The sequence below is a fragment of the Morone saxatilis genome, unplaced genomic scaffold, assembly GCF_004916995.1.
Source record: "Morone saxatilis isolate NCDOM2014 unplaced genomic scaffold, NCSU_SB_2.0 Contig0, whole genome shotgun sequence".
In the NCBI taxonomy this organism is placed as follows: domain Eukaryota; kingdom Metazoa; phylum Chordata; class Actinopteri; family Moronidae; genus Morone; species Morone saxatilis.
Window position 1 is genome coordinate 6,326,900 of NW_023339650.1, and position 11,554 is coordinate 6,338,453.

Here is an 11,554-nt window from a genome sequence, read left to right on the forward strand (position 1 = left end):
TCCCCCACCGTGTCGCACAAACCTCTCTCCTGTTCTTACACTCAACGAGCCCACAAAAACCATAGTCACCCCCTTCACGCGTGAATCTTTCTTCCACACCCACAGGTCGCGCTACTGACAATTCCACGCCCCGTCTGTTCCGCAGTGCAAATGTTTTCTCTTCTCTCAAACGGGGAACACCCCTCACCACCTAGCCCCTCCCTGAATGCGCGTCAGCCCTCTCATGGGACAAGCCAAAACCCACGACAAACCGCCCTCGCGAACGGAAGTCTCCTCGACTGACCTCTCAGCCAGTTTGCTACTCACTACAGCACGCCGCACCCAGAACACGTTGCGCTCGCGTTCCCTGCTACACGAAACAAATGAGGCACACGTACCCCTGTGGCCCTGCCTTACTCAAGCTCAGGTCTGCTGCTGCGCTAGTATATCTTACTGGCGCACGGCCTGAACAGGCAACCCGCACAAACCTGCACGCGACCTTACCCTGTCGCTGCACTCTCGACTACTGACGCACTCTACTCTCCCGAGTGACGACTCTTTCGTCGCGCGCGCGACCATCCTCCTACGCGACACTTGCTCTGTGCCTTCCAGGCGCTGCTCTCCACTCTACTGGGCCTGAGCTTACATAAACAATGTCTTCCCGATACTGCCTACAAATCTTTTCCCTAATTTAAGGAGGAAAATTGTTCGATCAAGGCTATAAAAAACGAATTATCATGGACTCTTAATTTTTCTTGGTTTTCTTTCAGCACTTACTCACCGCTTGCGCCGCAACGATTATGCATGGGTCCCGGACACCACCTGATGACACCATCTGTTAAGCCAACAACCTTGCCTAGCTGGGATCGCCGTTTTTCCATCGTGCCCGCGCGGCGCGGCTTCTGACTTGTCTCTCGGCGCGCCTCAAACTCTGGTCGTACAGTCCAGGTGAAGCCGGGCACCAAGCAAACTACTGGCACCAATCTAAATCACCGTCAAGAAAGTCAACTCAACCCCTCACATGCAACAGACGAACAACGAGGTGAAATCAACACTGGCGTCACTATCCACAATTCGCCTCTGTACCCACTACCCCGCCCGCCCGCCCCCAGGACACAACACTTGTACATCGACCATCCTCCATGCACACCCAACTCTCCTGCAGAGACTAGAATGAACTCCCTCTCTCGGACCTGCCTGCCTACTGCGTCTACCACTTGGCGCCAGCTTACCCCGCCTACGCAGTTCAAAGGTTACCAGTACTCTCCGTCATTGAGAGGTAATGTTACTCCATGTCACGTTCATAAAGACCTAAAATATCCCTCAACATACATCATATCTGTTTTTAGAGAACGTGTTCTCCTAAGGAATACAGATAGTTATTTTTTAATCATCGATTGATAAAGATGCGGATATCCGACTTTCCAACGCCTGTATCTAATTAATTCCTCGCGCACTAGTGACTTACTTCAAGTTTTGTTCGTTTCCATTGAGACACGAGTTTTGGGTCCATCAAATATTAAGTTAAGCTGTCACACATATCGCCCCACACATGCTTGACAAAAAACTAGGTTGAGTCTTAGTTGATAATCACCAGGTGTGCACAGTGTTCCTACTTCTGCGCGCTCGGCTAACAGTGGAATTAATTTCGATAGTTACTTATGGTAACCAGCCACTACATTCACACAGCTTGTCCGTGTGCGTCGATGACTACCTACGTACTCACCAGTAGTACTTTTATATTCAGCCAGTGTCCTGCTCCTCCACTCTCCTGTCGCATACCCTCGCCACACACCACAACCGATCTATCTTCAGTTCAGCCTATCTGATCCACCACCACTCGTGCGTCGCCTGCTGCTCTCTCATGCTGTCGAGTGTGCTGATGCTTCGCACGCGCCTGTCGCGACTGAACGCGACGCGTCCGCGCTCACGCGCTCACTCCGTGCTAATCAGAGTTGTCTCATCTACACGGTCAATACGCCAGACACAGCCCCACAACGCTATCACCGGCGGCACCTCCGACGCTTGACTCTCGCTCTACCAAAGTCTCAGAGCATGCGCAGTGGCCGACCATCTGCCGCAGCACTCAACGCTGCCTTCTTGCCCCCTGACGAAGCGGCGCAATCGCGAGCTCACCAGCCCTCACCACACACGCCACCTTCCGCGCACGCACCTGCTCTTACCAACCACAATCCGAATTCGCCTACTCGTCTCATCCCGCCCATTGTGAGCTCTCCTACCGACTCAGCGTACAGCTCCAGTTCCGACGGCCAGCGACTCCATGTCGGCCACACACGACCGCTTCTTACACTCGCCATCAATACACTCCCCTTCTCCGCCCCAATTTCAACACCAGATGCTAACCTGCTCACGTCTCCCCCGCGCGACTTCGCCGCGTTCTCTAAAAGAATCACAGTCTTTTCCCACATCGCACCTCGTGCCGCTGCCGCTGGCAGCATTGCGTCACCGAGCGTCTTTATTGACTACTCCCGCGTCGCCTTAATTCTCGATCACACCCACAGTCGACGCGCACAGCTCAACATTATATGTATCGGCCTTCCTGCTGCTCTCTTGTTATTGCTACACTAACTATTGTCGTACACACGTCGAACCCAGGTAGCGTTTCTTCCGTGCCACTGTCGCACCGCCATCCTTGGTCTTCTCGATATCATCCCCTCTTCACTGTTGCGAGAGTTTTCATCCTTCTGTTTACAGCTCTTCTCTCATGCTTACCCCTCTACCCACGCTCGACACACACGCCACAAGTCCAACCGTCAACACGACTCGCCCAGAACTCCGCGCCATAGGTCTACACCACACCGGTCGAGGCTCGATCATACTCACTCACTGCGCTCTCGCCACGGCTTCACATACACGCCGCTCAGCCTCCGACCAAACGACCACGCCAGCACACGCACCAACAACAAAACAACCACACGACCACGCAGCCCCACACCCGCACAGCGACGCACTCGCACGCTCAGCCGCTTCCCGCCGCTACGCGTACCACACAGCGTACCCACGCTTACTGTCAACGTCGTGAGCGCCACCCCCCGCTTCACAAGCAGAACAACCCCATTTAATTATGATGATCACACCCTAGGTATAATAATTAAATCACGGCGAACTTGAATAAACAACCGTACTATACATCACTGCAAGAAATGTAAAATTAACCAAATAAATCTGACATAGTCCAACAGTGTGGCTATTCTTATAGAACACAAACAAGAACGGTTTACAGAAAATAACCTTCTTTACTTCTAAAAGAAATACATCAAGGAGGAAACTCCTTCACATCCAGACCAACAAACACCATAACATACAGCTCACTAAATCAGAAATTAATCTATAAAGCAGATCTCAATCGTCTAACCTGGTCTCTCAAAGCATGCTCTGAATAATGACACCACTTACATACTATATACACACGACAGAAATCAGATTTCTGCAGCACCGCAACATCGCTATATTATACCATTAGCAATTCACTGTGTCATAGCATCAAAATAAAGGTACAACCCAGAATTCAAATAATACCATATTCACTCATACAAGGCACCATCAGAACCAACAACCACACCACCTAAGACAACACAAGCATCACCATACTGCACACATTCTACTCTCCACATCAGAACCCCACAACCACAACATTAACTTTAATAGCACCTTTTGAGCTACAGTAGCTCACATATAAAACCACACAACAAGACACACTACAGCCTCCTGCATCAGTGAGCCTCGCCCCCCACTGACCCTCCGAACCAAGGATTCACCAGGTCTTATACATTCCTTAGATAAGTAAAGCATAATATAGACAGCGAAATAACATAGGCAGCATCAGCAGACTGCGGAAGAACCAAGACATGCACAGATATCAGCAAACAATCTGACCCAGACATCCAACCAATAAACATAACAAATGGACCTTTGTCCCAAAGGTCCCAAATCCCATCACGCTGCCATTATAATTCCCTGCTTCTAACACATCAACTCCTGAGGACAAATGTATCACTTGCCCATGCCATCACCACATCATCCACGCCACATGACCGGATTGCCATGCGATAAAAATAATCAAGTGTAAGTATATCACCTCACCCTGTCATGCTGAATAATGCGTTATGGCTGATCAGTTGTATCAAGCCAATTACTCGTAAGATCCATTTTACCTGGAATGAATACAATAGCCCCATCATGCTTTTTTCCGTGCTTTTCGTCATTGTTTGGAAACAACATGACCATCATCTAAGAAGAAACGCGAATCGTAATGCGTAAGCATACAATAAAATAATTAAATAGAAACAACCAATGAAGAAGAAAATCCCCTGCATGTCCCATCCATCTCACAGCCACAGTCCCTTAAAATACAAGATAGATAAACATAAATTTCCTCTCAAAAGCACGTCCCGAACAAACTATGGTCCTCTTTTCCAAGAATAGACTAAACTTAGCTCGGATGTAGAATCGGCCTCTCAAATCTTTCTAAAACGACCAACTCCACTGATCTGCACAATGCAGAATCACACCTCTAATAAAGAAGAACCCAGATGATGATAGCAGTTAAAAACGGTATCTTATATAATCACTCTCAGATATCAATCCACATCGCCATCCCTGATCATTCCTAACAATGGTAGGAGAAACTACACGGTGAGGCAACAGGCCAAAGGGTCACTCGATCATACGAGCCCAGCTGACAGAAATTTGGAGCGATTTGCCGCGTTCTGGGATCTACGACATGTAACCAAGGCAGCGGATTTCAAAGCGGAGGACTCAAATGAAACAAGGACCACCAGCAAAACAAAGAGAAACGCCAGTTATGACCTTGAACGCAAGAGTATACTTCGTCCAGCACACCCAAACGTAACAGATAAAGGCATAAAGATACGCAATAAAACGCGCACGCACAGAGCAGCCCTGTTACCTGCTCATCCACTCTTGTGTATTGCCAATGAGAACCTATTTTTATTGTATATAGAAGAAACTTGTTGATACCCTTTTCTATGAACCATCCTGTGATGACCGCGACAGATCTAGCAACGGTTTATCAACGCACGAGGGAACGTTCGCATTACCTGTAGGCACACATCACCTTTCAGAGGATACACATGAACAGCAAAAGTAAGCCTGACACAGAATATGCTCTCCAGGTCACGCCGAGTTATAACCATGAGTGGGAGCAAGCCACTAAAATGGATCGCTGGTGAAAATCTGTACCGGTCTGCACACTTTTGGCATGCGTAGTGTGGTGATGTAATGAATTATGATCGCGTGGCTCCAGACACACACAGAAGCCTGTCTCATTCCAAATAAGCCAATTATTGGATTCAGTCACTTGTGGCTTGTGTAATTGACAGAGAAAGATTGCGGCAGCTGAGAGGTTGTCGCAAGTGATTTCTGTCTGGTATGACACTGGTTAAACCTACCCAGACGCCCACCTGTACACACATACACCCGGATCCCTGGTCTGTCTTCCGTTGCCGCCCCACACACACACACACACACCCGACACACACACCACACTCAAACAACTGGCTTTCTCTGACCCACACACACGCACAGACGAAACCCTTTTCATCTTCCTGAGGACAATAGCTGGCGGGAGTGAGACTGCAAGAGGAACACCAGCCATGTTATCCTAGCGGAGTAGTGCGCATACCCCCTCCCTGCGCTGCTCTCTCTGCTCCTTTCTCCCTCCAGGGCTAACCCAGGGAAGCCTTCTCTGTCCGGCTGGCACGCAGTCGGGAGCGCGGGGGTTCGGGCGTTACGCAGGCGGACCGCTGCTCACAACACACAGCTTTATTTCAGGACACAGGCTGTACTTTTGACAGTGTCTCTACTGCATTACCCATCCGATGCCCCTCCTCCCTCCTCCCCCTCTCTCCCCTGGCTAGGGTTGGCTCCCTCGCTCACAGGGTATGGCTGGTGAGACAGTCGAGAGCGGCCAGCACGGGAACCTATGCTGTCGCGTGGTGGTTTCGGTGTGTGACAGAGAGAGAAAACTGAGAAACGAGCGTAGACGAGAACAGGAGAGAGACGAGCGACCGAGACGAGTGAGAGAGGAAGAGGCAAAAGCCTTTTGCTTCGTGCAATCTAGAAATTAGCGTTTTCTGTCTGTTTGCTTTGGCAATGAATCTCCTCACAAGAAAGCAAGACCTGCGTGCTTGTTTTGATTTGGTTCTTTGTGTACCTAATGCACAGAACATTAGTTCTGCCATGTGTGTAATTCTTTGTAACGTCTTTCCCCTCGTCATCATCCTACAACATCCTTTGATTCTTAAGAACTAATTAAGTTAGATAGCTACTTCACTGTTACAGAGGCGTTTTTTGCTAGCATTTCAGGATCCTTTATATAAGCTGGATTGCGACAGCCTGGTTTCGCACAGTCTTCTGCAGTGTTCCACAAATCACATTTACTTGGCACAAGTGGAGATGGGAAAACGACATCTCATCTCTACAAGCTCTTCCCTGCACTCACGTTATCAGACAACGCTATTCACTGCCAGAGTTGGCTGGGTTAAACACATAACCTCGCGAGATGGTCCATAACTATATCACCTACACAAAAGCTTGGCTTTAATTCCACTGTGAATAGCTGGACCTGGTGGCAGCCCCATCGTTTGTGATTACCTCTTCTTCCGACACTACTCTATGCACGCAAGAACGATCTTTAGCCCCGGTGCACGCCTGGTCAGTTCTAACGCTAGCGTGTGTGTGTGCATGGGGGGGGGTAAGCTGTAACACTGTAGGCTTGATACTGCTGAGTGAGATGAGGGTTTGGTGTGAAAGCAACAGGATCCAATTTACCCTGATGGCCTCACTTACTGATTTTTTTGTGTTTTGATGGACAACTAACACCAACATGGCACCCCTATGTAGCACCCACCCAACTTACTATTCACACATACACCTTTCAACCATGCCATGGCGCCAGCTAATGTTCGCTCACTGTCAAATTCTATTCCCAAACGGGAGGTATATTCATCCCCCCCTTCTTCTGTTTCTCGTTTCTCCACAGTGCCAGATCGCCACGCAGGAAGAGGACCATGATTGACAGCCAGGCGAGCTGAGGAGACCTGTCACTCATCTTCCTATCAGTGTGTCAGAGGGCTATCTCCTACTCGCTTCCCCCCTCTTCCTCCTCCTTCTCCTCCACCATCCTCCTCCCTCCCTCAATCCTCTCCTCTTATCTTCTCAATGGGCTGGTAACCTCCCCATCCCTCGTAGTTATTCCTCACTCCAGAAACCTGAAAGAGACAGAAATAGTAAAGAAAAACAACGAGACACTTCTAAACCAACCCTCGCTCCACCTGAGGGGAGTTTGGCATGCCTCCTCACTCTAGTTGAGTGAGTTGTAGTAAGTGGAAGTAGAAGAGGGATCCCTTGTTTACACACCTCTTTAAGAAGGAGCTGAGAGAGGACCAGTCATGCTTTTCCATTTGGCATTGACGCTGCAGGCGCTATGGACCGGTGTTTGCCAGGCAGCCGTACAGCACTACCCTGCAGCATGGGGCCACTACGATGTGTGTAAGTCCCAGGTTTACTCAGATGAAGGTTTGACCTGGGACTACATGGCCTGCCAGCCAGAAGCAGCAGACATGACCCAGTACCTGAAGGTTACTCTGGACCCCCCCAACATCACCTGTGGAGACCCTCCAGAGACATACTGTGCCCTGGTAAGTACATGCCAAAAGTGATGAAAACCATTGACAGTATATATAATGGACAGAGCCTCCGGATCTGAAAAGTGAAGCCAATGCTGTGTTAAGTGTCTTAAACCTGCATTCTATGTAAAGTCTAGTTGGGGGAGTGCCATTGGCTGCAATAACACACCAATGCCATTCACTCTAATATGAGCTGAATTCCCACTTGATTTATGAGCTCAGTAAACAGTTACCTAATGAGTTTATGGTCTCGATCGCTTGTTTCACGTCTTCTTCAATACATTATGATGTGCATTTAGTAAACTATGGTCCAATTTAGAGTAAAATAGACGATAAAGTTGCGTATGATTTTGGGCGCGGTTACCTTATGATTGACAGGTCATTCTCAGTGAGTCTGTCCAGCTCAGTGCACCAAACTCAGATTAAACTGTCAAACTAGGCAGTGCTGATCCAATACGACGCTAGATTATTTTACTGCGTTGCCTATTTCTCACTTGAAATCATTTCAGAAACATATTTTAGTTAACTGTTTATCTGTAATACGAGATTGTTCGGAACCAGGCGAGCCACGATTGTTTCCTGCTACGGACGAGTCAAAACTGCGCAACCAATGAGTACGTCACCTCCACTGGCTCACACAGGCTCCATCTAACCATCATGGCAATGACCAAAATGCCGAGCTTGAGGCTTCAAAATGGTTCTCCACAAACCAATGGGTGATGTCACGCTTCAGTCTTGGTAAAAACTCAGGAGTCTTCCTTTAAAAAAATATTGTACACACACAAAAAAAACCAAGGCAGCTTTCTTATCTGTGTCTGTGTATCGTGTATCTACTCGGCTTGTTCTGACCTCGCAGCCGTGACAGACACTTTCAAAGCCTGTGTGACTCAGATATGTTTCTGTGGCTGAAGAAATAGAGGTTTGTGCCCATTGACGTCATGTTCTGCTGTTCACAGAGCTGCTTCTCGGTGTGCACTGCAAACACTGTCTGATGTGCTGTTGATGCTGCTTACTTGCAAAAAACACTGTATAATGTGACTTTACCAATGAAAACACACGTACTCACCTCACCCCCCATACACTTCAGAGTCGCATAAAAATACAGTTACTCAGCGCGTCCCAGTGCAGCTTTTCTGTTGCATCAATGTAGTTTTAGAGTGGCCTAAAAATTCAAACAATCTCTGGGTGAAATAGTGCATAGGTGGACTAAAAATACAACAGCATGTATAAAAACTTAAGTGGAGCACTATTTTATGCACCAATACATGTGTTTTTTTGGTTTTCTTATGTTAAGCAACACCTTTGCCCATGCAGCACTGTAAGTGTTAATTTCTTTGCCTCTTTAACTCTTAAACACAGTGGCCCAACATAAGAATATTCAGTGTCAGCATTCGTTAATAGTGTGTATGGTAATTTCCCCCCCTAAAATGTTTATTTCGGGAATCTAGTGACACATTTGGACTTGGGGACTGTTGCTTTTCATTCAGCATATTTGCCTTCCTGTGAGAAATGTTAGTTGGTCTGTCAGTCCACTTTGGTCCAGACTTTTTACTACAGATGTTGGATGGATTGCCAAGAGATTTTGTGTAGACATTCATGCTTCCCAGTGGAGGAAGCTTTATGACTTTGATAATATCCAAATTGTTCCTCTCGCACCATGTTTGGTTGACATTTGTGTTTTTCAGTGAAATGTGTCGACAGCTGTTGATTGGCAAGAAATTTGGTACAAACAATCATGTCGCCATCAGGATGAATTGTAATAACTTTGGTGATTACTTAACCTTTCCTCCATGCCATAATCAGGTCAAAATTTCACTCTATTTTATGACCAAATACCTGCAAAACTAATGACATTCCCATCATTCTAACACACTAAACCAGTGCTCAAACTGGGGCATAGAGGATATAAGAGTTTGCTGATGCTATCGTGCTGATCGTCCTCTGAGTGAAGCCTCACAGGAGCCTGCCTGTAGACTCTTTGTCTTCTTTCCAGACAAACCAGAAATATAATGTAATACTTATTGCCAAAAATAGATTTGTTTCCAAAAGAAGCATTTATGAACTGGCAACAGGTTAAGCGGTTATTGTGCTGTGTGAATTCAAGAAGTAATCTAAATAATTTAAGTGTAAGGATTGCACTAATTTTCTTATGGGGTTTTACTTTGTTGTTTTTTGACCAAAAACCCTAGACTTCAAGGGGACTTTTGAAATAATGAAGATTTTTTTCTGTTTCATTTCACAAAAGATGTGAATGAATGTAAGGGTTGTTTAATTACTGAACAAATTTGCCACCATCAACTTGTTGATAACGGGTTCCACATTGTTGCACATTAATAAAATCATGATGATTTAAAAGTGGTGTTTTGTACGATAAGAGGGGTTTTATATTTAAACAGCACAATAAAAAGCATTGATTGGTTGATTGGTTTACCCTTTGAAGTTCATGTGGTGCTGTTGATTCTGCAAATTACATTGCAATCATGAAAATCACAAATTCCTGGTGGAGCTGAAAATAAAATGAGATGCATATTAGGTCAAGTATTTAATTAGCAACCCGCCCTCCTCCTTATTCCGGGTCCTTTACACTTTGAAACTCGCAGCTGGTCGCCTCAGATTAACGCTAAATGATGAATCCATTTTGGGCCGTCGTGTGTTACCAAGTCATCAAAGATTCTCTCAGAACAAATGCACTCCTCAACAGCTTCAAGAGCTCTTTTGATAAATAGTGAGATGTTCCAGGAAAGTAGTAACTTGAGGAGTATAAATAGACAGTCGCCATCAGCAGAAAGTCAGCTGAGAGGAGGCACAGAGGAACAGAGAGGGATTAACAAAATACAGATGACAAAGACAGTGAGCGAATGATCAAGAGAGGAGCGAGCGGGAGTGAACATGGGGGAGACAGAGGCTCTGAGGACTATGTGCAAACGGTGACTGAAGAACTAATATCTATTGCGTGGGGCGGGCGGGATAGAGGCTCTGAAATGTGAATAATTCAACATGTTTTGTAGCTAATGTGTTTTATTCATAGGACACATTATTCAGCCCGACATCTCTCAGGCACTTTTGAAAAATGCTGACGCCCGTGATACGACCAAGGTTGGTTGAAGGCAAAGGGGATTTGGGGTTGGGGGAGTCAAGGGGGTAGGACGCCATATCTGGGATGTCACCGTCAAAATGGGGTCGCCCTCCGATCTCCCCCTGGGTGGCCCCGTGACCTCCGATTGATCCACATTTGAACCTGAAGTGTGTCTTGTATTTGCTTTGCGGCGACTGTGGATGAATCCTGGATGAACAGCGGTCATCTGTGTCTAATGCTTCTGTGGAGCCGTTCTATTTCTGGACGCACAGTTGAAACTGAGTTTATTATTATTATTGCCTGCATTTCAACAGTCTGATGATCGCTTATTGAATTAGCAGGAGTTCTGCGATGCGCTGTCGCCCTCATGTCTCCAGCAGTCAATGTGATAGGAGTGCTTCAATTAAACAGGCAGTGGTTAACTCCCACATAACCATTTCCTCTTTCTACTGTACTCATCACAAATCACACAAACATCAGTGAAATATGACCCCTGCCGCTTACCATAGAGTCCAATTCACTGCAATTGGTTTATGTTTACCCCAGGCAGTAACGTGGCTCCAAATCAACATCGGAACAATTATCATTGATATTCCAGCTACTCTGGCTGCCAATACGCTGCTGCAATGCCAATAGTGGTTTGTATCGTGAGTCAGATCATTGCAGATTCGGGGCAATTATCATTAGGCCGCGTTATCGGAGAATTTCATCTCTCTGGTAATTGATTTTGCGCTCATAGAGGCGGGTGTATTTTAAAGCCTTGCGTCTGCTTCCTGGAGTGCTGAAGGTAACAGACACCAAAGCCTGACGAGAGGAGAGAGAGAGAGAG

At 46.8% G+C, this 11,554-nt stretch overlaps 1 protein-coding gene across 1 annotated transcript in view; it reads left to right on the forward strand.

Moving 5' to 3' along the window:
* The window catches only part of ntng1a (netrin g1a), a 116,015-nt gene that overhangs the window by 13,302 nt on the left and 91,159 nt on the right, over nucleotides 1–11,554 (forward strand). Inside the window, exon 2 of the mRNA XM_035655448.1 lies at nucleotides 7,004–7,661. Within this exon, the coding sequence (XP_035511341.1) occupies nucleotides 7,413–7,661 (249 nt within the window). The 5' untranslated portion in view covers nucleotides 7,004–7,412. The remainder of the gene's footprint in view (nucleotides 1–7,003; nucleotides 7,662–11,554) is intronic.